This window comes from Poecilia reticulata, linkage group LG3, assembly GCF_000633615.1.
Source record: "Poecilia reticulata strain Guanapo linkage group LG3, Guppy_female_1.0+MT, whole genome shotgun sequence".
Taxonomy (NCBI): Eukaryota; Metazoa; Chordata; class Actinopteri; order Cyprinodontiformes; family Poeciliidae; genus Poecilia; species Poecilia reticulata.
Genome location: NC_024333.1, coordinates 7,781,794 through 7,809,168, shown reverse-complemented (window position 1 = coordinate 7,809,168; position 27,375 = coordinate 7,781,794). Strand labels below are relative to the sequence as shown.

The window sequence follows — 27,375 nt, the reverse complement described above, 5'->3', positions numbered from 1 at the left end:
ACAGAAGTATAACCACTTTTTCCGTTTAACTTCCAGGGAACCTTTAAACTTAAAAAAAAAAAAAAAAAATGTCCAAAGTGTAAATTGTTGATGCCCTCCGTCTGCTGGAAAACTTTATTGCAGGGTGGAGCACTTTTCCCACTCTATCAGCCAAATGACTGTGTCATATTGATGTTTCCAGAGCTAAAAAGGAGTTTGAAAGGGAAAACATTTTTCCATTCACTACAACAATTAAACATAAGCATGAGGTGAGCCGAAATCAAAAAGCTTGTTTTAGGTTCAACATTTCAGCCTAAACCACAGTTTCTACTATACTTTTTTTTTTGTCATTTGGGAAACCAAAATTGCTAAGTGATACTGAAAAGGATATGTTGGGGGGGGGAATGGTGATGGTAAGTTGAGAAGAGAAAGATTACAAATAAATGGGACAAAAGTCAGTGCAATTGAAGCAAGTATTGCTAATCTTGGTAGATAAGTTTAATTTTGATATGCAGACTTTGATGAATGAATTGCTAAATTTAGAAGTAGTTTTTAAGTAAATATGTTTACTTGTGCAAAAACAAACACTCTTTGCTACTTTCTTCTTCACACAGTAACACTTAAAGTGTAACAAACTAATAGTAGGTGGCTAATTAGTCAGGCTATCTGTTCAGGAAGCTAGCCTGCAGTCAGCAGCTTGATAGACGTACTTCATGTAGCTTGTCGACTAATCTTTTAAAACCCAGTTACCATAATAAAGTAACTTTCCGTTTCATGACCAGAAATGTTTCCAAACAGCTAAACTTGTCTTTCTGGTCAGAACAGAATAAGTGTAACTGCCTTCACTGACCAGGCTGACCAGGACTGTAATATATTGCATGGGAGAAAATTGTGTTTACTTTGGTGTTTTTTCTGGTACCTTCAAAGGAACAGTACCATTCTTTTTTTTTTTTTTCTTAATTCCCATCTTTCCATTAATATTCTTGGATATTAATCCAAGAATATTAATCAGATTTGTTTTTTTGTGGCTCACTCTCCTTTTGCAGGTTTTCAATGACTGTGTTTTGGACAACTGTCAAGTAATCGGTCTTTCCTGTGATTGTGTAAGCAACAACAATGTGTGTTAAAAATTTTATGCAATTGTTTCCTTTTCTGAGACTGAAGTTTGCGTTTTCTTTTTCTGCAAGCTCTACTCACTGAAATTAATGGAAATAAGCATTTGTGTCTAAATAATTAAATAATTTAACTTAAGTATTTTAATGATACACATATTTGTGTTAATCAGTTTGGTACACATGGACACATCATTTATGGCACAGTTTGTTTTGACAAACACATTTGACTTTCTTTGAGAGAAAGTTAAAACCTTAATCGTTGAGGTAAAAACATAAACTTTATTCAACAACATCGGCATGATGGTGTCGTATTGTTGAAGCCCCCACAGTGCAAACACTTCCTGTTTCACCCATTGCTGCTGTCATTGTCCTGGGAGTGGACATGGGAAGTGGAAATCTCCATGGTAACAACAGAGGAGTGGCGCTGTTTACTTTGAGCTGTGTTTTTTTTGTACAAACTCCACATTTTTAATTTTTAAAATAGCCAGTGGCTGCTTTAATCTAGCAGTTTAAAAATAGCTTTTCACAACTTGGCAAAGTGGGAGCATAATAAATTAGAAAGTTGTTACAAAAAGTCAGGTTTACAGAAGAAGGAAAGGGACATTTTAACCTGAGTGTTTGTGTTTCTTTCAGAGCCGTTTGGATTTGTGTAAGGGGGTGCTGAAATAAATCCACCAGTTATTTAAGAGCTTGTGACTAAACTTTGCTCTTTCAATTTGTGTTTAGCTAAATTTTACCAGTATAATTTGTTTTCTAAAATTGATTTGTAAAGTTTGACCCACAAGATCTCGCTCTGCGCTGAGGTTTATTGTTGATCCGTCGATTCAAACCAGAAATCTGTGTTGTCCTCCCGTGTTGTCCTTGGGACTTCAGCTGCACTCAGTTGATTTCCTTCCTCTGTTTTCTCCCTCCTCTTTCTTCAGGCAACAACAATGATTGGAGCCTGCGTAGAAAAGACAGCCTCGTAGTTTAGCAAGCGCCTTTAGCACTTCCTCCAGTGTCATATTTTCATGCTGGTAGTGTGTCACCTGCTGACGTTTGGCCAGAGGAATGCAGAGGGAGTCTCCGCCGGCCCGGGCGCCCCCGTTCAGAATGACCTGCCTCAGATATCCGCTGCTCCGCTAAGAGGCCTAGAGTCATTTTTAATTACGGTGCGGACAGTAATCCAAGCACAGACTTGTTGCTGCTAGTCATCAGGGCTTCTTGGTGACACCTAAAAAAATGCTGGAACTGTGACTGGATTTTAATTATCTGCTGTAAACTGTTTGAGATTAATATTTCTGCAGTACAAAAAAGTCAAATCTGCTTTTTTCTTTAGAGGTTAAACAGTTCTATAATGATACTGTAAGGCATAGCTTCCAGTTTATTTTTGATTACGGTACAGTGCTGTGGGGAAACTGACTCAATGGGAAGAGTAGTCATCATGCAATCCAAAAGTTGCATGATGACATTACGACTTCATTCTGCCACATGTCAATGTGTAAGGGCAATGCACTTGACTCCAAGCTGGTCAGTGAGTGTGACCGGGTGAACGTGGCAACAGTCTAAAGGGCTTTGAGTGGTCCGTATGATTTTATATGTATATAGTGGACCCTGTGGTTTAAAATTCAGAGTCACCTATTTGGGAATTTTTTTGTGAAAATGCATTACAGATTAAGATTAAGATCTTAATACAGATTAATCGTGAAAAATTCACCTGTTCGTGTTTTTTTTTTTTTTTTGTTTTTGTTTTTTTGCAGAGCATATCTGAAATATTCAGGGGAAAATGCAGCTTGGGAAGCTAAAATGACTAACTCCCACAAATATTAGGAGTATTTGTGGGAGTTAGTCTGAATAAACAGTCATGATAATATGACCATTAATATTATCATTTAGTACATTCACTGTATGCTAGAGATCCACCAGACAGTCAGCCAGAAATTGTAATCAAACATTTTGTTTATCAGCATGTGATTATCAATGATCTAGTAGATAAATAATTAAAATTCAATTTGTTTTTCTTGTGTTTTGTTAAAACTGAAAACTCCCACGTTTTTCTTGTGTATATGCACTACAGCATATACACAAGTGGAAAAGCCATTGTCATGAAATACGTTGGGATTTTGATAGGTTATGAAACTCTTTATGTCAAACATGCTGCTGCAGACACAAAGTGAAGGCAAACCACCAAAGAACGTTAAACATTAAATGCAGCCAAATGTTTTGGTCTCCTTAGCAACGAGCAGAAACATTTCTTTTTGTTAGGGATTGACTTGAGTAGTTTTCTGCCTCGAGCAACCTATTACCACGTCAGATATCTTTTAACTGGAGGTATACAGTCTTCAGAATAGCTTAGTTTGTCTATTTAACTTATTAATTTGTTTCCAACTACAGCGCAGTAAACCCAATCAGCAAAAAAGGCTTATATCTGGGAGCACAAAGCTTGGATTGCAGAAAGCTTGGACTTTGGAGCAACGAAAGAGGTCGTTGATTCTAGATTCGCCCTATTTCTGAGTGATGTGCACATCAGGGCAAAAATACAGGTAACCCTTGTGCCTACTGTACAAGCCTGTGGAGGGAGCGTTATGATCAGAGGTTGCTGCAGTTTTTCAGGTCAATAGTTATTGACATCATTTGCCCAAACGTGAGGGTCACCTGATAACCTGAATATACTGAATAACAAGGTTATTCTGTCAAGAATATTTTCTTTTCCTGATATCCAGGAGTTATAGATTTCTTTGCATGTGTACTCTGCCCTAAGACACTGCAAAGCTTGTCTTTTAGTGGATGACACTCCAAGTGTTGATGAAAGTCAATGTGTTCATGAGTGAAATTTTGTAAAGTGTTACTACCACTGCATCTAATAAAATCACTAACAACATTCTCATTGTTTATGGTAAATTGTGCAGAAAAGCAAATTAATACTTCTGGTTCCTCTCTTCCCGACTCTAGAACTTCAAAAGAAAATCTTAAGCTCGATGAGGCCTGGCTCTATTAATACATTGTAATGATGTCAAACTGGTTTCTACTTAGTAGGAAAGGTGTAGCCAACAATATCAAATTTAACAGTATCACTCTGTTTTCATCTCAAAAGTATAATCTAACAATTAGAAATTAGTTTTTTTCTCACTTTTGTTAATTTATCTAAGGGATTTTACAGCTTATCAACGAGGTCAAGCAGGAGCAAAAGAATAACATGCACCAGCCAGCCAAACATTGTGCAGTGCTTGCAGAATTTGCAGCCTTCAGTCGCTTCCCCCAGCATGATCAGATGGGTCAGAGGCATCCTGTCTTAGTTAGGTGCCTGTGGTTGATTGTTGTACTTGTCTAATTTGAAAGCATGTAGCGGTGAGACAGATGCATCACATCTGGTCCAGAAAAGTCCTGCTGGCATTTTGTGAATTGGACAAAAATCAGTTCCAGCTTGTGTTGGATGAATTATCAGGAACATCTTGTGGCATATGGTGGAGTAGTGCCAGGAAAGCCTCCACTGTATTAAATAATCATAAAGGCTTTGTCAGACTAATTACGCAGCAATATGAGTGCTTAGCGCTTCATTGTCCTCTGTCCAAGTTGATGCCAGACTGGCTGTTAGAATTGCTTTCTTTCCTCCCTTCCTCCCTGCTTCTTGCTCTCACATTCCCACAGCTCACTTTTCGGAAGACTAACATCCTATCATTTCTGTCTGTCTCTGATGCCTTCCAACATCTCTGTTCTTGTGATCCAGCCTGCCTGCCTGTCTGTGAGCTTCTGCGTTTATTTTCCCACGGTTCATTTTGTCTTTACTATTTTCCATCTTTCAAAATTCAGTCTTAGGTGGTATGTCAGGCGTAAGCCATTGCTTCCTGATTGTTTAAAACTTACCAAAACACACACACAAAAATCTTTGAATTGATTAAAACTTGGACATCAATGAAACTGATCTTTCACTTTAACCTTGTTACTTGTGTCCCTGATATCGTACAGGCTAATATTAATCTTCACATCTGACACTAATGTCAGTCTTTAGCGGTTGGATCACATCCTGGCAGCTATGAATAAAGACTAAAAATACTAAAAATGTTTGGATTGCATCTGCCTGTGTTCACTGTGCAACACAGACAACACAAGACTCTGACAAAATGACTCCTCAAAAATGTAATTAATCTGAATCTCAACCAAGTTGATGCCTGAACGTGATTCAACGTGGTTTTGGAATAACATGAGCTGGACAGTAATGTGTGCTATGGGAGGAAGCTGGAGTACCCAGAGAACCCACACAAACGGAGGGAGAATATGCAAACTGCATGCAGAAAGACCGCAGGTTGAGATATCAACACAGGATTGCCATCCTGCAAGGCAACAGGGCAACCAACTGCAGTAGTTGTGTTCAATGAAAATTGGTCGTCTCCTCATTTCTTGTTCTTTTTTATGTATCAAAATTGACTTTTTAAAGACAGTCGATTAGATTGTCATTCACAGTGAAAGTTGCACATGAACTTAAGCAATAAAACACTACTTGCCTCTAATTTTACACTAATGAAAAACTTCCTCACAAGTGTCTAACAGAAGCACTTAATTCTTTAGCGCCATCATTCAAAATGATTGATCCACTTTTTAAATAAAAAAATAATAATACATCGCAATCACTACATCATTCTTTTGTAGAGTTTTCACTGGCTGTAGTTCAGTTTCATTGACAAATCTGGTGCTAAAAGTTTTATTTACTGTTTGTTTAATTTCCTTTAGGTGAACAGCTTCTTAGGTCTTAGGTCTTAGGTTTTGTTGAATTTTCCTTGCTGACACAACCAATTTATCCAAGCCATGGACTGGTACTCCCTCAGTGGCTGGTTTATAGAAGTGGAATAAATAAAACCTCAGAAACTAAACTGAGATTTCTTACATCATAACTGACTGCTTAACACTATGCTCTGGCAGTGTAGTCTCCTGGCATGTAGCTAATAAATGGCACTGTAAAAACTCGTAATCACAAACGATACCTTAGTAACTTGAAGATGACATGTGAGTTTGTTTTACTACCAGCTCTTGAATGCACACACACACTGACACAGAGAGCGATGTCAGTGACAGTCTTCCAGTTTTCAGAAGGATGACCTCATGTTATAGAAAGCTGGCCAAACTCGATCCTTAACACCGGTGCAACAATGGCTGGCATTGAGGAGTCAGACAAATAGTTGCACTTCACTGCAAGCGTCCAACAAGGCTTCACTGATGATGCTCAGATTACAAAAAGAATGCAGAATCTTCCTCCTTTTTCCAGCAGTATATTTTAAACAGACTGTTTACAAGTTTGTAAGCAACCTTGCACCTACTTACCTGTGTATAACAGTGTATAAAAAAGAAAAAGATAAAGAAAAAGATAAGATACGTTTAATGACGGTGTGATATCTCTTTGTTCAGAGTGTTTGTTCTTACTGGTCTTCCCTTTGTAAGGCAGTGCATGGAGCCTGAATATTTAAAACATTGAATCAGTTAGGCAGGCTTCCTTGGTAGCAAGCTTACAGGTAGCTGTCTATTTTAGCAACAGACATGCTGACAGCTGGATGATTTGATGTATATTGTAACTAAGCAATGTCTTTTTTTCCCCCTCTCCCCTGTCTAAAAAAATTTCAAAACAGCCCACGTTGAATTTATACTCTGTGTAGGAAAAAAAACAAAACCTTGTTTTGGTTGATAAACAAAGTCATGACCCATGGAAACTGGACTAACCAGTCTTTCAGATATGTGCACCTTTTTCTACAACATCCCATAATAATAATATACAGACTCTGAACACCACTTTGATTTTGCCAAGAGAAACCTAACAAATTACACATGGGGAAACAAATGCTATGATGGAGCACCTACTGAATGTTGTGTGTGTTTATGGGTAGGACTATGAGTAAGGGTACAATTGGGTTCAGAAGAAGGGCTCTTCAATACGTTTGTTACTCTGCGATGTTAGTCAGCCCAACTAAAACTCCTCGTTGATTCGGTCAACAAAGCATTGTTGACTCAAGTTACTTCCTTTCGCACTTTAACATAAGATTGTAAAACATAGTTAATGGATGTCAAGCCTAAAAGCACAACCAGGACCCATAATCAAGAGACAGACCTTGCATTGACAAAAAAATATTATTTAATGTCTGTTGAATTACCAACCAATACATGATTTAAAACTGTTGTATCAGTCTTCACCGGGGATATGCAACCTTTGTGATCAAGAGAGGCACTGTTCCTTTGCCCCGCTAAATAAAAGTTGTTTAGAGCCACTATTGTCCAATGACTTTCTAAAAATAGACGATGAGTAATTTTCACAAATATCTACTATTGCAGATGTCATTTTTGAACAGCTACCAGTTTTCTTCCATTTGTAAGCTTTAAAATAAAAGAAAACATGGGTGTAAAATATTACTTGTACTGTTGGTGTCATTCTGTTGTGGAAATCCAATGCCATTATTCCATAAAAAATAAAATGCTGGAAACCTGCCTGGTTATCTGGCTCTTTATCATTTTAGCCAAAGGTCAGATCCATTGTGAGATCCATCCATGGTTCCAGAGTCAAAGGTTGCAGACTCCTGGTCTAAATGGTCTGAGCCAATCAAGATCCACAACCTTTCTGCCTGCGATTTGCTCTGATCTTGATTGGTTTCCATACAGGAGAAACTAAAGAAAACTGCTTGTTAAAGCATCAGTTCAACCAAAAAGCACAAAAACCTGTTGTGCATGAGAAAGCCTTGCATTCACCAACAGCATTTTTTTAAAGTGTGACTGTGTGGCTGTATTTTGCATAAACGACTCTAGACTTTTCACATTGTTCTTGGACATTTTTTGTGTTGAATTTTATAATAGGTAAATATCAGCTGCTGTTTCCGTCGTTTGCTTGTGGTAAAGGTCGCGCTAAGCCTCTAATCCAACTTCTGATAATTGTCCCCAGCCTTATGTTTAACAATGATAGCATCTGACCCAAGTTTAACTTTAACAATACCTCAAAGCATTCGGTGGGAACTCTCCTCTTGTGTGATCTGCAAATCCAATATTTACCTCATGTGAAATCCAGTATTGCTTATTTCTGGTATGTTGAGATTGTATCTGCCCTGATCTGCTGCGTCTTGAGGAAAAGGGGGAGAGGGAAGAAAATCTGCCCTCGCTGATTTCAGATCAGATAACTCTTCTGTGGTGCCTTAACGCTAACCATTCATGTCATGTAAATGGATCTGTTTCTGGTTCAGTTGTGTGAGGAGAAGGGAGACGGGGGAGAGGCCTCAGTAGGTTTCCTCTAGCTGTGCTCCATCTGCTTTGTTTCTTCCTTCAGGGCCCAAACCTCCCACTTATCTACACCAAACCTTATAACATTCGGTGGGTAGACACGGCCATCAGGTGACATGATGTCATACCTCAGAATATTTCTTCATTTACTAGCTCTGATCTTCATATTTGCCATTTCGATTATGGCAGAGCGTGGAGCATTGTCAATTAGATGCGGATTTTTTTTTTTTTTTTGCTTCATGGCTTATAGACTGTAAGGTGCTTGGATCCTTTTGCTAAAAATCATGCCCGAATCAACATCCCTCTGACTTCCTTGACCATTGGTACAGGATGTTTGTGCTGCTGTTCATTAAGGCCAGATTTGTCTCGTTTGGCTTCATCCATCCAGAGAACCTTGTTCTACAAGTTCTGTGGTTCGTTCAGATGCAGATTTGCATGCAAGCTCAGGTCATCTTGTCATAGTCTGGGCTAAGCTGTGGGTAATGCGTCAACACAACACTGGTTTCGGATACCATTTTAATGGTTACAGAGGTCAAAAGTCGGTTACTTTAATAAAGTATGAAATAACTTATGAAATCTTTCAGAGAATCTAAATGTTAATAATGAAGTTAATGTCGGGTATTTGCAACTTGAAACTTAAAAAAAATTAAGACTATTTTCAGTACACTTGGTGAGCTTGTTTTATTTTTTCTTTTATTTAATATTACCATTACTAAGTACATATTTATATAAAGTATCCTTTTTTCATTAAAACACCTTTTTTGCACCCGTTTTTGAAATGGAGTCCTATGCTGATCAACAAGTAAATCAAACTGCACAGACGGCACACAGCTGCATTAGATTTTCACATCTTACATGTAGCATGATAACTTTCTCAACGGCGGTTCTGATTGCACTGCAGCGATTGGTCGAGGTTCTGTTTGAAGGTAAATAGTCAGTCGGTGTGGTCCTATGCGCTGCAGCTCTGACACAGCCCTAAGTCCCCCCTCCCTTTCTGTTGAGCAGTGAGCTGACCATCTGTTCAGGACAACAGGCTGTAACTTGCTGCCTAAAACACTCCTATGTGCAGACATAGACTGAAAGCTTAATTGGGAAGACGGACAGCTCTCCCACTAGATCCTTCAGTTTAACATGCTTATATCAAAAACTTTGCGCTATTTAAAACAAAGAAAAGTTTCTCTCTTTGCTTTGGTATTTCTGCATTGATAAGAAAACATTGTCTTGTGCAGCACTTCAGTGTCATGCGGGTTGTAGCAGAGTTGCTGAGGCAACACATGGCGGGTTGGATGCGGGCTGACAGGAAACTATCTGGACTAGGTGCGCATTGTTGTCATTTCCCTGTTGGAGCCCTTCATGGTCATCTGTGTGCACCAGCTATTTTTACCCCCTCCTTCATCTCGATTTCACGTTTTCTGCTGTGGTTGGTCTTTAATGAAGTATATAATTGGTTATCTTCTGGTGTTCTTAAAGACATGTGAGCTAACTCCTGGTTTGGTGATAAAGTATCCAATACAACGCACGATTTCCAATATGCTGTTTTTTGGCAAACATTTGGCCTCCAACTTAAGCATTTGGCAAAAGTATAGCACAGGTAGCAGAAATATGTTTTTTTAGATTATGAACAGCAATCATATGCCTCCACAAGCAAAAAAAACAAAAATAAAAAAGAGTTATTAAAAATCTTTAAAATACCTGTTGTAAGTTTAAAAAGTGATAAATGATTCAAAAGACATGACATTATTAAAATTTATTACAAAAAAAAAAAAAAAGAATAAAAGATGGTTGACCCAGACGGACAAAATAAAGCACCTCAAACCAGCTGAGGTGTTGACCATCAGATCAGGGCTCCTTCCCCATCACTGAAGTCAAAACAAGGACAACCAGTGGCTCTCAGCTAATTAAAAAAATATGAAAGATGTGTTCAAAAGATGGTGTGTGACAGGCTGGTGTTTGCATTAAATACTCGGGATCCCTCCATGCAGGAGCACCCTCAAGATTATTTATAACTTGGTCCGCCAGCCAGCTCTTAAAGTACAGACAAGGGTAAATGCAGCTCATTTATGAAAACAGTCACAGGGGGCGGATAACATGTCGCATGAAAATGCATATGTTACTGTGGATGGTATATAATTGCACAGGCCTTTCCCAGGCAGATTCCAGCACATTCTGTAATGCACTGAACATTTAAATCTGCATAGGAATGTAATGTCTGATTTATAATAAACAAAGCGTTGTGAAACAGTATTTTTTATTTTAATCTGCTGAATTATAGTTTAAAGTGTTACATAAAGTACAGATCATAACATAATACAGTGCTTCATTCACAGAAGGCCGGAGCCTTTCCAATCAACCCCAAAGAACGTTAATCCTCAGTTATGCTCGGATACACTGCTTCTCATTGTTATCCAATGTGACGCATAAATTTGCCATTTACAAATGTTTCTGCTATTTTGCAGATGCTGCAAAGAAAAAAAAACAATTTATTATTTCATTGCGTTATTGTTATATATGTCACTATCTCCAGTGTGATGATTAAAATTGAATCAGAATGGCAGAGAAATCTCCTGAGCAGCTGGGATGTTTTAATTTAACCCTGCCTCTTCCCGTCTGTCTCTGTTGACCCCCCCGCTCTCCACATGATGCCCCGTCACTGCATTAAAGCGGTAACTTGTGAATGGCGTGATTGTGCGTGGAGCAAAGAGGGTGGCAGCTGCTGCTGTCGGGGTCTGCGAGGAGCTTATGTGAGCGTTCGCAGTGGGTATGAGTGTTAATGGTTATCCCACTGAGCCTGATGACTTATCCTTTATCCAGTGTGAGTGTGCATGTCAGTCTCCAGCAAAATAATATGACCCCGTAGCATATTACATAACAGCACACGAGGGCCACGTGTCAAAATCTGGTGTATTTCGTAATCTGGTGGGGTGGAATGGGTTGCGTAGAAATCCCAGACTGTAAACCAGTTTAGAGAAGTTCATTCATTGTACATATGTTGAGATTGTTGTGTTTTCTCTAGTGCCATCAGTCAATTAAAAAAAAAAATCTGTTTAATCGCGCTGATTAATCACTAAAAAGCTTAACTTTGTAAGCTTAAAAGGTAAAAAAATGCATGTTTTTAAAAAAAACATTTACCAAAATGTTTTATTGTCTCAAACTACACATCTCAGTTTTCCAGGTTTTCATATTCAGGAAGGTTTAAAATAGGTCATTTTCTTTGAAACGTAATTCAGAAATGGTAACTGTAAACTAGTTGTGCTTTGGTGGAAAAACCACAAGTAAGCAATAATTAAGCTACACGGTAGGTTGGCTTTATTCAAACATCCATCACAGTGTCTTCTGTTAGTTTTTTCGGCATTGGTAGCCTTTATTTCACAGTAATCTGAAGGGAGGGTGCAGGTAGAAGGGGGGCAAAGGAACCGAGACTGGGATTCGAACTCTGGATGGCCGTTCAAAGGTCTATAGCCTCTGTACACGGGGTGCTTGTTCTAACTGCGTGGTCTTTTTTTAAATCAAAATTTGCCTCTGAGCACACCACTCTGATTCTTCGCGTTTGCAACTCTGCATTGATGAACTCGGTTTAAGACCGTTTAACACACTGCTTTCAACTAAGTAACCCTCTGCAGAAGAGAGACTTTTAGGTCAAAATGGGTAATGTGAATAATCTACACCAGGTAATACTATGCATTAAACAAATTAAGATTAGTCTCAGGCGTTAATGCGTTAACATTGACAGCCCTAGTTTTCTTAAAGGAACTTTCATACTGATTGTTTCTGGTCCTTACCTTGTTATTCTTCTTTCTTCCAGTGGTGATGTCTTGAGGTAGTGCTATCACCAGCCCAGTGAAGGACTTGCCAGTACCAGGCCTGCTGCCTCTAATGGGAGCTCCTGCTCCGCCATGAGTGCTCGCGATGGCGTTGGTGGCGTTGGTGGCATGGGCACCCTGGGCCGCCGGCAGCGCTTTGAGAACTCTGAGCTCACCGTGCGCATCTATCCAGGCTCCCTTGCAGAGGGGACCATCTACTGTCCAATCAGTGCCCGCAAGACCACCACAGCCGCTGAGGCCATCGAGCGCGTCATCGAGCGGCTGCACCTGGACCGCACCAAGTGTTATGTGTTAGCCGAGGTGAAGGAGTTTGGTGGGGAAGAATGGATTCTGAACCCCACCGACTGTCCCGTGCAGAGGATGATGCTCTGGCCTCGCGTGGCTCTGGAGCACCGTCCGCTGTCTGGCGGCGATGATTATCGCTTCCTGCTGAGGCAGAAAAATCTGGACGGATCTATTCACTATGGAGGCAGTCTCCAGATGTGGCTGCAGGTGACGGAGGAGCGAAGGCGCATGATGGAACGCGGACTGCTCCCGCAACCCGATTCTCGGGGCGACCACGCCGATCTGTGCTGCCTGCCGGAGCTCAACGAGCGCTCGCTGCTGGACAACCTGCGCTCGCGCTTCCGGCAGGAAAAGATCTACACCTACGTTGGAAGTATCCTCATCGTCATTAACCCTTTCAAGTTCCTGCCAATTTACAACCCTAAGTATGTGAAGATGTATGACAATCATACGCTGGGAGACTTGGAGCCGCACATTTACGCCGTGGCGGATGTGGCCTACCACGCAATGCTGAGGAGACAGAAGAACCAGTGCATCGTCATATCGGGGGAGAGCGGCTCTGGGAAGACGCAAAGCACAAACTTTCTCATTCATCATCTGACTGCCCTCAGTCAGAAGGGCTTTGCCAGTGGAGTGGAGCAAATCATATTGGGAGCCGGACCAGTATTGGAGGTGAGGAATAAACCTTTATTCATTAGTTTTGTTTAGAACAAATCATTTGACAGAACTTGGAAAAACAGAACTTGACTTGAGGGCCTAAGGACCTGTTGCATTTGGGGTGGAGGAGTAGTTCTTCTACTTTTTCAGAAATACTTCAGTAGAGCGTTCAAAAGAAAGCTCTTATTTAACTACTTCAAGTAATTATTGGTGACTAACGAGCAATCAAAAGATTTTTTGCTGCCGACCTCACTTTTTGATTTCTTTTTAAAACCAGCTCTGCAACACGCTTCCACTCAAACTTTTTTTTTTTTCAGTTCTTAGAACTTTAAGTGCCACTTCACAGTGATGGAAGATCCTGCAAAATTGTAAGACGTCAAGCAGCCACAACGTGAATTGTTTTTGCAAGGTTGTCGGGTGTATTTTCAAGGGCATGTATAATAATTTTTCCAAATTTGTTTAGGAACCGTTTTGTACCTTTTTTTTTTTTGTTGTTGAGGGAAAAAAAATCTCTCCTTTGATTGCAATGAGAGATTCCTGAAGAGTGCTGTTGTAAATGCTACTTTGACATGCCTCTCCAATATTTAGAAAATATTGTCGTAGGAAGTTTGTGGTGTTTTTACTGTCATACTTTGTGACTGTGATAAGTGCCCATTAATCATAACATCATCGTGAGTGACACACAATGGCTTGATTGCCCTTGGAAGGTTTTGCATAATATTTGTTAAACATGGTAGTTTATAATTGTGGCTGTAACTTCTCAAGCTGCTTAGTGGAACAAAAGAGGAGCTACATGACAGCGTATCTGCAGGGTGAGGCCTGTGTGCACCAGTGTGGCTTGGTTCTTAGTCCCCTGTAAAACATGTGGTCTTGTGGTGTGCTCTTGCATGCAACTGCATCCTGAAGAAGTTTAAAGGTGTTGTGCTGGTGTGTGACCTAAGGCACGGTGCGGTCATGAGATTAAGGGGAAGGTTTGTGTTGGGAATGTGCTGCTTCGAGAAAGACTGGTGCAGGTGGTTTTTCCAAATCTGCTGCATTTGAGTCTCATCCTTAGAGGTGCAGTGGAATTGGGGATAGGAAAAACGCAACAAAAGGTTTTACATTTTAAGAGTAGTGGGTGGTTTTGGACTTCTTATTTCAGAGTTGATTTGGACCTGATTAAACCTAAAATCTGGGATTATCTGGCTTTGGAAACATTAGCTGGCCTTTATTAAAATATTTTTGTGCGGTTAAAAACTTGATGTGAATTTGACTCCTCCTAAAATTACTGTCTAGTTCCCCTTTTTTGTTGCCAGAACTTTGGAAAATGGATGCTAGCTATTCTGGAATCTCTGCAGTCATAGTTTACACAGTGTGTCTTATTGCAGCTGCTTCCACACATAACATTAGTTACACATTGCTGCTTTTCATGCCTCTGTCTCTTGTTGATCTTAACTGGCACAAAGAAATTTAGTACAGTTTCTGTCCAGCTGTGTGGGGATTATTTGGAGAACAGAGGAGCCTTATCTGCATGCAGGCTGTGAATTATCAATGGTGTAGTTACAGATTTTTTTTTTTCTGCACCATGGAAATAGTCTCAAGGTGGATGTTGTAGAGGCCCAGCCAGAGGTCTGTGAAGGAAACTGGTTGTTTTCTCATCACTCAAGACATTCCACTCATATTCTTTTTTTTTTTTTTTTTTTTTTCTTTCCCTTCAGGGACCTGCAACTATAGTGCAATCCATTTCACGATCTTTGATGGGTTCACAACTACACATTGTTTTTTTGCCCAGCCGAATTCCTGAGAGTTGCACAACACTGATCAATGGCATGCATAATGCTGCCTGTATGAAAAGGCAAATATGGGCTGTGTTAAGATTCTTTCTACATGTCGCAATGGGTTACAATGCTGGCTGTCACAGCTCCTGATTGCTGCCATGTTTACTTTTGGTCCTCTTGTCAAGAATGAAGCCGTGTTGTTACTTTGAGTTCAAGCAGCTAAGAAGGAATTTACTCTTGACTGTTTCATTTTATTCTTGGCAATTCACAAGTTCACTGATCTGGAAAAGCCTTCTTCATCTTCTGTTAAATGCTACAGTTTAAAAGTGGCTTTTTTTTCCTGGTTTAAAAAAAACAAAACACCTCTCTGTACTGACTCTTTCACCACGATAATAATCCCACTAATGTATTCTCTATTAAAAAAAATTTGTTGAAGTGTTTTGCATCAATGTCGAGTTGAAACTATGCTCTCAGAAGCCAAGGTCAAAGGGTAAACTAAAAGGCAACAGTTCAGGCTGCAGGTAGCTCAACTACCCCACACTTTATTGCTTTCAGTTTGGTAAATACAGTCCTGAGGAATGCCATTGATGTGTGTGACTCTCTGGTTAATGTGTAAGCACATTGTCTTAATCCTCAATGCCTCAACACGAGTGAGTAGCTGTGAGTGCAGAGGAGCTGCCCGTAATTGTTTGCACAGGGAGATTGCATATCTGCCCTGATGGTGAGTGATGCCAAGACTGGAGCTGCTGTGCTACTGCAGGGAGAGATGGACGACATCAGCACAGGAAAAGTTTACGTCAGTGGGATCGTTTGTCCACTTGCCTCCCTGAGGCTTTTTTCTTTTGTTTTAGGGACGTACCAGGAGAGTAAGGAAGATTTATTAAGCAGTATTTTCTTTGATATTACAAAAATCTCATTTTAAAGTGCGTTCCTCATGTAAATTTAAAAAATGTTACCTCTAATCTCTGTGTGTAAAGATACACTGATATCTCTACTCTAAATTTTTTTGGTATTGAAATCTGATAATTTTATTGCTGTTATGGCTGATAAATATTTCTCAATGTGATATAAATTTTCTTACCTCAATGCTGACATTGCTTCTCTGCATCAGTTAGATCGTAATCCTGTGTTGCATAACTATTACTGTCACATGACCAAACCAATGCCACATGGCCAGCCTCTTCCCTTCCCTCTCCTGAAACGCATACAAAAATGGCAAGGTGATGGAAACAGACATGGGTTGTTAATATTGCCCGAGTTTTAACAAAGCAAAACATTTTTAGTTTGTAAAGGCCTCTTCCATCTTGTGTTGTACACTAAATATTTTAAGGGAATTAATTTTTGAAATCATGAAGAAAAAACATTTATCCTCCAGAATTGGTGAAGAGCTTGCTTAAATCTGGGGTGGAGGCTGGGTCAGATTGTTACCTTAAAATGACTCATTATCTGCATATAAACAGTGCCACAGCAAAGCAAAGCCAACATTTACAGTACACTGTAAAAAAAATAAAATTAAAAAAAGTAAACATTGAGACCTAAGTTCATTGAAAGCCATATTTTTCTTAAACCCAACGTAGAAAATGTCACTCATAAACAGGGGTTTATTTTGGAAACCAGCCAACAGTTGGAGCTCTTTGTCGAGATCCTGACTCTTGCTCCAGAGTTTTCATTATTGCAGCTGAGAACGAGATGAAAACATACTTTGTAAGGACACGTTGTGTTGATTAGATGAACTCGGAAAGTTTCGGCATTCCTTAAACACAGTGATTATTCCAAATGTAGGCACTTAGAAGTCTGACAGGCTTTAATTTCAGCACAGTCCCAGAGTCATAAAGTGATTTTTGCTATTCCTGCCTCGAGTTGAACAGCTTTGGACTTGAGCTGACCCTGTAGACTCAAGACAAATAGAAGCATACATGAAATGTGACAAATACTTCACACAGTTTTGCTTTAGTGCTTATCTGCTTTCGGTCATTCCTCAAAGTGTTTAGCTTTTTGTGGCAGAGTCGTCTGAAATGACGTTAAGCCTCTAATATCGGTGACTGCCTGCATATACAGTAAAACGTACTGCTCTGTATTGTTTGGGTTGGTTTTATCTTCTGTTGTCTCCGTTGTGGGACTGTTTATGCATGCAGAATGTCTTCATTCATTCTCAGAAATGGACCTCATGAACAAAAGCTTTGTGTGCTTCTCTTCTCAGTCTACATATGTTTGAGCTCTGGGAAAGTTGTGTTTTTAATACATCTGCCTGGTATTGTCTTTCCTAAGTTTATCATGACCTGCTGTTCAACAACCAGCCATGCTTTGAATTCTGCTGTCGGCTTGCTGAGTTGTGGGTTTTCAGGTGGCTGCCTCACATTTGGGAATGATTGAAGGCGTGACTGAACAATAAATCTCCTTGGTACGGAGTGCACGTTCTGGATTAGCTGCATTAGTGTGAGGCCATCCTTTATCCCTAATATTTAAATAGCAGACTGCAGAACCCTCTGCAGTTCTTTGGTCTGCAGTGCCAGAATCTTCAGATGTTGTCTTTAGTAAATGTTCACTACTTGTATGGCAATTTATCAAGTCCAGAGAACTCCAAAGCACTTCACACTACCTTTATTGATCCACTGACACACACATTCATATTATTCACACACTGACGCTGGTGAGCTACTTTATTGTAGCCATAGCTGACCTGCACCGGCACAGCCTCTGACCATCAGCAGGTAAGATGGGTTAAGTGTCTCGCCCAAGGTTACAACAGCAACTGAGATGGATTGGGGGTTCAAACCTGCAAGTAGGTTTGTGACAAGTCAATCAGCTTGATGTCTCGATTTCAACCGGTCCACCTTCTGTCTTTTCTTTTTCAGCCATTGTGGTGTTTGTTTTCTGCTTTGTCTTGTCATCATTGTAATATTGACCCATTTTTGGCCAAGTTTTAGGATTTGGCTGAAGAATACTTTGGTATACAAAAGTATCACCTCTGTGTCTGGTGCACTGGTCCTCTGGCTGAACAACAAACCCAAATCATCAACCCTCCATTCCCGTACTTGACTGTTGGTTTGAGGTGTTTGTTTCCAGCTGTGACATTTCCAGTACGGTGCTCTATACAAACATTGTTTCATTGCATCTTTGCAAGCATAAATTGTCCTTTTTTGCTTAAATGAGACACTTTCTCCTTGAAGCCCTTTCAGGTTCGGATATTATTTCTAAGACTTGGGAGGTGATTGTATTATTAGTACCGACTGTGTACATGTTAGGGAATCCTCTCTGGGTGAACTCAAGTCCTAAGCTGTTTTGACAGACCCCCTTGGCCCAGTGAGTTCTGGAGCTCCTGTTGGGTTCCTTTGTGTTCCCAGCCAAAACAAATATCCCTGGTGTGAGTCATCCCAGGTCAGCAGTTTCATTGCTCAGCATCTACTTCAGTGCTTCTTCAGTATACTCCTGCACTAAGACAGAGATGCACTCATAATGCGGGCAGTCCAGAGCCCCCCACTATTACCGGGAAGAGTAGTGCTTTAATATGGGTTTTCCCCTACCTGGGTGGGGTCAAATAAGATTTACCTCAGGCTGAGATGGAGGAAAGGGCATCACAAGAGAGATGGGGAATGTAAGAGCCGAGATTATATTTCTTATTTGTCAGAGCTCTGCATTTTATTGAAGTTAGATTATTGGTCTTCTTATGTAGTTAGGCTTTTTCTCAAACAAATAAGTTAAATAAGAAACTTAAACCAAGTTTTACTGCTATCTGGACTGCATTTGAAACCGCCTTGCAAAAAACATAGCCCAAAAAAGTTTCTGGAACAGTTTGGATTAGAAAAGATAAACTCAACACAGCTGATGTCTTTTCATATTTCACAGCAAAATGTGGCAAGTCACATATCAGCTTGTCCTGATTTGTATTTAAAAAGCAAGTGGTATGATAATGGATTTATCCCCAACTTGACAAATAGTTAGAGAAGTCGGAAATCAAATTGGCAGGAAACCTCAGTCATAATTTGAGAAATATTAATAGACACATTTTTGAAAATTATGTTGCATGGCAACAGAAAAATGTGAGAGGTCAAGATGGAAATTTAATACCTTTTTCTTCCTACTACATCCATGAGCATTTTACCAAACCACTCTGCTAAATTTCCAGCACATGGCTTATTTTTACATAAGTACTAACATACATTGTTCAATAACTACATCAAGTACAGCACAATTGAACACAAAAGGTGAGAGAACATGAGACTAATGATGTCTTCCTGCACTACTTTTTCTAGATAAAGTACTTTGATTCACAAAAACGCCCTGATTTATTGTGGCATCACTGTTGACCAGCACTTGCATTGTTAGAGAACTACACTATCACCATGTTGCAGCTGACGAGTACGAGCAAGTTGTCATTCGATCAATGGGGGCCACAGAAAGCCAGTCATAGGAAGTGGGTGTTGACACCAGCCGATTACACATTTTTGAGTAAAATTATAGTGTTGTGAGTTGCACAATCAGTTTATTGTTGATTTCCCGCTGTACTTGAGAAATAACGTTTTATTTTATGAGAAACACTCTTGTGATGTTGCAACAACCTAAAATGTTTAAGTTCCTTGGTATGAAATGCTCCCAAAAACATCAAAGAAACTTCTACTGAGTCACCTTGTCGTGATAATTGGAGGGCTTTATCTGTTTTTAATCATCTTAGCAGTAGTTCCTATTGCTGACTAGATTGGCTCCATTACACAGAGATGAAGTCATGACTCAAATTACTTAGTCTGCAGATAGACGTCCAATGCAGGGCTTACCGATAGAATTGGAAATCTCCACTGTTTCAACAGTTCAAGGGAAATTTTCACCAGGTGAGTCCCAACTCTTGTTTCATTATTACTACCTACTGATGTTTCCCAGCACTCTCTTGTATAATACTTTTACTGCAGTGGATCTGCTAAAGGTGGTTTTTAACACATTTTAGTTTGCTTTAATCTAAACTTCTGACTCGCCTCTGTTCCTGATCGGAACAAAAACAGGATGAAAAACGCTTTATCTCAACATATTAAATGATCCGTACGTACTCTTAAGAAATGCTCTGTTGATTAGAGTTCCCATTAGTATTCTGTTAGGGTAATAGTTTGGTAGTTATTTGCAGATTACTGTTGTTTTTCACTTGTTTCACAGAGAGGACCGTTTGAAGAGTCGGATTGAGGTTCTAATAAATTACCTGGACGGCCTGTCTCATTTAAATGATTGTGTCCTCCTGCTGCTCTCTACAAACCTGGAACTTGTCATGACTCAGACTCATTAAGACAAATCCCAGGAAATGACTGGACATGACTCATCTTCCACATGAAAAGAAACTCTTGAAGGAAACAGAAACAGAGCAGTAAAATCCTAAAGGTCCCTGTCAAGCCTCGATTACTGCCGGTATGACTCAACAACATTTGCAATAAATGCTCTTCTTTCTTTTGTGCTATAAACACAAACACTAGTGATCTGTAGTAAATCAGAACCATGACAAATAACAAGGCATAAAAAGCTCCCCTTCTGGTGTTTATCTTATCTTATGCATGGAACGGTGAACCTGTCACACGGCCTATGGCACGTTTTTGAAATAGACATATTAGAAATGTTTTTTGTTGATAACATAAGAAATAAAGATGTACCAACCAGGAGTTTCCAGATAATACCGACTTCCTGTTTTTGTTGAGGTTTGATCTGGCCAATTTTATTTTTTCTTCAAAAGTCGAGACATTTGAAACCAGAGGTTTACACACACCTATTAAAAGACGCACACACTCCTTTTTTTAATCGGTGTCTGAAGTTAAATCAGACCACAATGTTACTTTCTTAGGCCAGTTAGAATTACCAAAATTACTCCTATTTGCTAAATTAAACAATAATGAGATTTAATAGTTTTGGGTTTAAGAAATAAAGGAATTCCAACATTTTCCCAATTTATGCATTAAGCCACATGTCACTAATCCTGGATGTTTATTTTTGTATTTTGCTCAAAAATGATGTGTGAAAGTTCAAGCTGTTGATTGGATTGGAATCTGTAATAATGGATCGGCAAACGGATAAAAAAACAACTGGAAATCGCTTTCTGAAAGGAAAAGCTGACTGGTACATCTCTGTGTTCAGGGTGTTCAGCTTATTGTAACCCAATATATTTACATACCATTTAGATTACATTGTTCCAAATAAGGAAAGCCATCAGCGTCTGTGATGGTTAAAAAGTTCCCCAGTTGTTCTCATTCTTATTTCACCACCTCTTTATTTAAGAAAGCAGGCAGCAAATTTATAAACGTGTACATTTTGCAAATGTAGATTTATTTCAGAACCCTTGTTCTTTCCTGTATTTTATAGAAGTATCAATTTCTGCAGAGTTACAGTGTTTCGCATTTCGTTCAGTTGAAAAATGAAGAATTCAAGCAGCTGCAGCTGTAGCTTTTCACTTTGTGTTTATCTCTGCACCCCAGTGCCAGGCTCTTTTTTTTTTTTCCCTGAAACTGTATACAAAAAAAAGGGCAAGAGCACATACTCTTCCAGCTTTGTCATCCTATCTGTTGTAAAAGGCACAACTATGCTCAGTGGCTACATGATGTCAAAGGTTACTGAGGGGTTACTAAGGCTCTTATGGTGACTGAGTTTAGTTTGTGTTTTGACAAGATTGGGCAAAAGTTGATCTATCATCTAGATGGTTGGCTTACGATGTGCAGAGAAAGTACAAGTTGTTTAGACCTACAGGGTTTACACAAAGAGCTGGAAAACAGTGGCTCACTTCAGTGATAAATGACGGCTTAGCTACGGTTAACTATTTCAGCCGCTCTCAAAAGGAAGTCCTTATTTTCTTTGATTTTCTAAGTTTTCCAACTATGGAAATAATTTGTATCTTCTGTCTGCTCTCACTACCTTTTTGGGAGGAAAACACAAGCTTATTCATCTCTTTTAGCTCTGCTAGCGTTTTCCAGTGAAGTTGCTCGTCGGCAGCTGTCCGACAATGTGCCTGTTTGTTTCCATTCACAGGCTCTTCATTTATGCTGCGGTTTGCAGGTGCTTCGTCAACATCGCCCCCTTCAATGTCCCAGTCAGCACCTGCTGTCAGCTGTTCTGATGCCCCACTTGCACCTGCAGCAGCGCCTCACGCTGGAACGAGACGCTCAGAAAAGCCATTATTTTAAACGACGTAGAAGCGGTGATGCCAAATACAATTATAGTGGACCCGCTGTGGTGTCTGGAGTCCTTAAGAGATTTCTGCTGCTCTTAAAGCCTCTAGTTGTGATGTAATCTTTTTATGGAAAATTTGGATGAGATCATAGTTTTGAGACATAATTCACATTGGTTATAAGGTGGAACTATTGATAATCTCTTTCCTTTACGAAAGCTCATGACCATGTTTCTCTTAAGTAATAATTTCAAGGATTGTTTATCCAAAGAAAAATTATTTGAGTAATTCAAATACTGTTGACAGATCATCAGCTTTTGGGTTTGAAGATTGAGAATAATTCCCTTATTTAATCTTGAATTATATGTTAAAAAAAAAAAGTTAGATAAAATTTAATACATCTTATTTGTATATCTAGTTTATTCTTTTTGAGTAAGTTGTTTATTTTATCGACAGACATGCTAGTTTTGCTAGCCTGATCCCAATATTTTATTTAAAAGCATCATTATGTGGTTAATTTTTCATTTAGAATTTATGTTAGAATCTCGATTAAAATTTTTAGGGCCCTGCATACTAGAGTGTTGGTTTATTATAAAGTTGGTAAAGCCAACTTGGCTAATGTGTTTCTAGCACATTAGCCACTAGCTTGATAACCTGAACTTGATCAGCTTACAAGGACCGAACACAAAGCTGGGGGGAACCAGCTTCCTTTCTTTTCATGTTATCAATTTATAAAGCAACTAAGCTGAATTGTTGCAGTGAGAGGACATATGTTTCTCCCATCAAACAATTACAGTATATCATTCATTGGCATGTTGGGTTTTTTTTTTTTTTCATTTTTCTAAAACAAGTTTACTAGATAAGCTACATGTAGCTTTAGTTGGTTCTAAGGTTATTTCAAACAGGAATGGGAGGCTGTTGCTATGGTAATCTAGTGTCATACATCACAGATGTGGTCAATACGGGACATTAGATGATTCTAAATTATGCTAATGCTATGCTAACATTGGAGGAGTGGGCTGCCAGTTCTCACCACTTTGTACTGGGAAGAACTCAGCTCAGAGTCATTAAAAGGGTTTCAAATGAGATATGTGCACTAGATATCTATCTGTTTTATACCTAAAAATGCAAACGATATTTAAGTTTGGAAAAATGCTGCCAGATAAATAAAATGCGAGTACAGTCACAGAACTGCAAAAATGCCTAAAAATCTTCTGAATAAGTCTAAAACCTTTCAGACCAGGACGAGTCAAGTTATGGAGAATGAATTAATTTTTTTTTAACCGTTTGATTAAAAATAAAAAAAAACAACAGTGACTATATCATTTCTCCCCTACTCATAACCTTTTTTTTCTCACCCATGTTGCTGACTCTTGAACCCCAGCTGACGGCTCCTTTAGAATATGCAGTCCTTCTTCCTTCACCTCTGACCCCTGAGTTTGACTATTGCATAAATGCTGAAAGTGCACCCTGCCCTCCGCACTTGACTTGCATAAATCCTTGCAGGTGACCTCTCTCTCTCGCTCTCTCTCTTGCAAGGCTCTCATCTGCTGTGGAGTTTGTGGTCATCTTGTGCTTCCCACATGTCCAGATGTGGTGCAATAAAACTTTGTGTGAAAAGTGCAGACATCTGGAAAGGAGCAGAAAACATGAGGGATGTTACCCCGGAGCAAATCGCTCATGGAAAGATTATTCCAGTTGGCCATATGCAGCAGAGTACATTTTCCTGTAGTTTGTCTGTAGATTAGTTGATTTCATGATGAGGATTTTTTTCTCCCCACAGATTTTCATCTCAGCTGTTGTCCAGGTCACTGGAAATAGGCATTAATATTTAAGCAGTGATGAGAACCTGGTTGGAAAAATGTGCATGCAATTAAATTAATACTTAAATCTTCTTTGGTCGAAGAAAACCTTACCTTAAAGTATAAACACCAGGTGCATCTGAAGTAACCCCTGTTTTTTTACTTTTTCTTGATACATAGTGTGGTTTTCACTCTAAAGTTAACTTTTGAATATTTTCCCAAGGGTACAGGGATGGTTTCATCAGATTCTTGCTCATTCTTCCTCATACCCAAGGTTTTGAAAGATTTTTGCCAGGCCTGGATGTAAGGAAGGCTTCTGTCTTGAAACCCGTCTCCTTAGTAGAGAAATATGGATTATAGAGAAGATTGTTGTCACATGTAGAACAAAACCAGTTCTTGGCAGAAATTCCCACAGATGCTTTTTCTGTTGTCAGTCATTGCAGCTTCCCTGACCAGTTTCTCTTGGAATTACATCCAGTTTTGTTTCGTGGCTGCTGTACCGTATTTTCAGAAATTGCAGTTTGGTTTTATGATTTAGCGTGTTTTTGTTTTGGAGATTATACCACATACTTTTCCCCTTACTGTGATAAACAGACTCTGAATTTTGACCCTTTGAAAGATTAACTTGAACACATTTTTGCTGGCTTTCCCCTCTTGTATCATGCTAAAAAGGACTTCAAATGTTTAGTGTGTGGTTGAATTTAAATTCTGACAGATTTCAATAGGGCTCATGTATGTTAACATTTTGAGCAAGAGCTGATTTGCGACCTTTATTTCTTCTTCTGAAGCTTTTTTAGGACAGTAGTGTGTCTTATTTTAATGGTTGAGCACATCTGTGTGTCTAGAACAGAAATCCTGATGATTTCTGTGGGACCGAACTAGACACACAGGCTGATGTTTATGTCTCCCAGATCAAACTAATTGGATTGACCCCCTTTCTGCCCTGACCAGGTGGATTAGTTTTAGTGTTGAGCTTGTGCTACAGTAAGTCACCTGCCACACCTGGCTGCAGCCTGTTAACACAGTTTAACTCCAAGCTAACGGTGGACATGCGGCGCACATATGAGCGGGTTGCGACTGGACCACCTGTTGCGACTTTGTTCCAGCATGGAAAGCCGTGTGGACGGAGATTTGCTCTGTGTTGGTGTTGGGTAATGAGAGAGGTCAACATACACATGCTGGAGGGTATAACTAACACACACACACCCATGGACATTTAATCTGTCAACTTGAGTTGAACATTAACTGGATTTTATTAGCATAAGTGGCTAACAGGAAGCTGCTGATGCCTTTGATGCAACTAAGTTGCACATAAAACAGTTTATCTGATGATCAGTTTTTTTTTCTATTTGTGTGTTTTAGAGGGTGAATCTTTGTCTGTCAATGGAAGACAGTATTTCTGCTCTTTTATTAAGATTTTATTAATATTCATTAAGAAGGATATTAATATCGTAGTTGGCAATGGGTGAGAGTTGCTTTTCCTTTTATGGTACACCAAACCCACCTAAAGGTTTTGTTGCTAAACGGCTCCATCTTGGTATTTTTTTTTGAAGTTCTAGTTCTTGTGAACTTCATAGTATTTACAAGAGGGAGAAAACAAAGGTAGACTAATTGTTTCCTTTCTAATGGTCTGTGGCTGGATCCTTAAAAAAACTAGTGGACAACACATTTCAGTGTTTAATGGACCTACTATTTTCATCTGTGCCAAGTGCAGAATAAAGGTTCTGAGGATGGGAATGGTTTCGGCCAACGTTGGTCGTTTTTGTATTGTTTGCGCAAGTAAAACAATAGCACCATTGTAGTACATTTTTAAGAGGGCAACACTTTGATATTAAAAGACACCCTCCACTAGTGGAGTAAATCAGCATTTCTGTTGGATGGATTTGATCAAAGGTGAACTTCGACTTGGATTTCCGCTGCAGGCGGCTGAAGATGCCAGGAAACTCAGGAAGCGCTTGGCCGTATATGTAGGTCAGTCAGCTTTTCAGAAAAGCCAAGTGAAATAAATATTTGTCAGTTTGATCCCCCCCCCCAACCTCGAAAATGCAAGCAGCAGCTTTAAGGAGTGAGAACTACAGAACTCATTGTTAAAAGTTACCTCATCCTTTTTAAGAATGTTGTTTTGATCCACTCTTTTCTTTTGTTTTTAGTGTTTTCTTCAGTTCTGGTTACACCCCATTAACTCGCAACGGCAACAAACAGCAGTCTTAAATGTTCAGCTCTGGAAGAATTTGATTCAAAGCTGACTTATAATTAGTCCAAAGTCTGTTGCAGTTTCTGCCGTTTTCCCGACTTCCCATGTGTGAACACCGTAAACTGGGACGTGGCTCAGTGTTTTCCAGGACATTGTGTCCCCACCTCTCACTCCCCCTCACTGTAACATTCCAGCTCACTGTATGGCGGCCAGATTTGGGAAGCTTCTCTCTGCGCCTCGTGCATTTCCTCTTTTTCTGCTGATGTCTGGACTGCAAGCAGCTCCAGTTTTTATGAGCTCAGCGTTGAGTGGAACTTTTTTTTTTTTTTTTTACTCATTTTCTCACTGGCTTCATAAAGTCTTAGCCAAAACGTTGAAATTCTACATGGGGGAAACTAACAAACAGGTGGTTGTATTGTTTGTTTGATGCTGGGCGTTGGTGCTCACAGACTCTACAGAGGTGGGACATTTGTCAACTGGAAATGCAGCGGTGGCTCGCCGTGTTTGTACAAACACTCAGCCAAAATGTAAAGAGTTGGATTAAAGTTTCTCTGTGGCTCCGGATATCTTTCACCACGTCACAGAGCCACCCCCATGGCACACCTCCAAAAACAGAGACAAAGCCACACACAAATCGCAGAAGCACGCATAAGACGGAGCAAAACATTTAAGGTTCTGTAGACCAATGCTGACTATTGTTACCCACAATTATGTGTGGTAATCCAGGTAAACCCATCCGTACATGTACGCCAGGGGTCTGCAACTTTTACCGCCTAAAGAGCCAATCTGATTTCAGTGCAGGCAGATAAACCTTTAGAGCTGAAAACATCACAAGACTTTTATAAAAAAAATTAAATAAATGCATTTCTGAGAGTAGATATTTGTCTGCAATTATAAGTTGTCAGTTTTAAAGAACGGCCATTTTCCTTCTGTTTTTATTATATAAAACAAAGCATAAAATATAGCAAAAGGTGGATTGATTTTGTTTTTTCCTTTTGGATGGAAATTAATGTAAAAAATCCATGGATTTCAGAGTTTCTAAAAATATATTACTGGTATTTTAGAGTTATCCTTTGTAGAAATTCAATGTAAATTTTGCAGGAAAAGAAAATGGTATAAAATACATTTTTTCCCCCCTACATTTTATGAACTACTTTTTGTCTCAAAATAAAGACCTACATTTAAAAACATTACTTTAGATTTCTCATTTTTGTATCAGAGCTCATCTTAATAAAGTTATTTATTTTTTTCCTGATTGAATCGCGCCATAGCTTTAGCATATATTCAAATGAGCTGCAGATCATTTTCACAGCAAGTCCGTATATCCGTTTGGTGCTGATCTTCTGGGTTTGTTTGGATCCGTTAGTCGTCTTCCAGCAGGACGCCGAGGTAATCCCAGATTGCTCCTG

General features: G+C 39.4%; 1 protein-coding gene across 6 annotated transcripts in view; it reads left to right on the top strand.

Moving 5' to 3' along the window:
* The window catches only part of myo9aa (myosin IXAa), a 103,531-nt gene that overhangs the window by 11,219 nt on the left and 64,937 nt on the right, over positions 1–27,375 (top strand). For all 6 annotated transcript variants that reach the window (XM_008404691.2, XM_008404694.2, XM_008404693.2 and 3 more), the window contains exon 2: positions 12,124–13,099. In XM_008404691.2, the coding sequence (XP_008402913.1) occupies positions 12,215–13,099 (885 nt within the window). In that variant the 5' untranslated portion in view covers positions 12,124–12,214. The remainder of the gene's footprint in view (positions 1–12,123; positions 13,100–27,375) is intronic.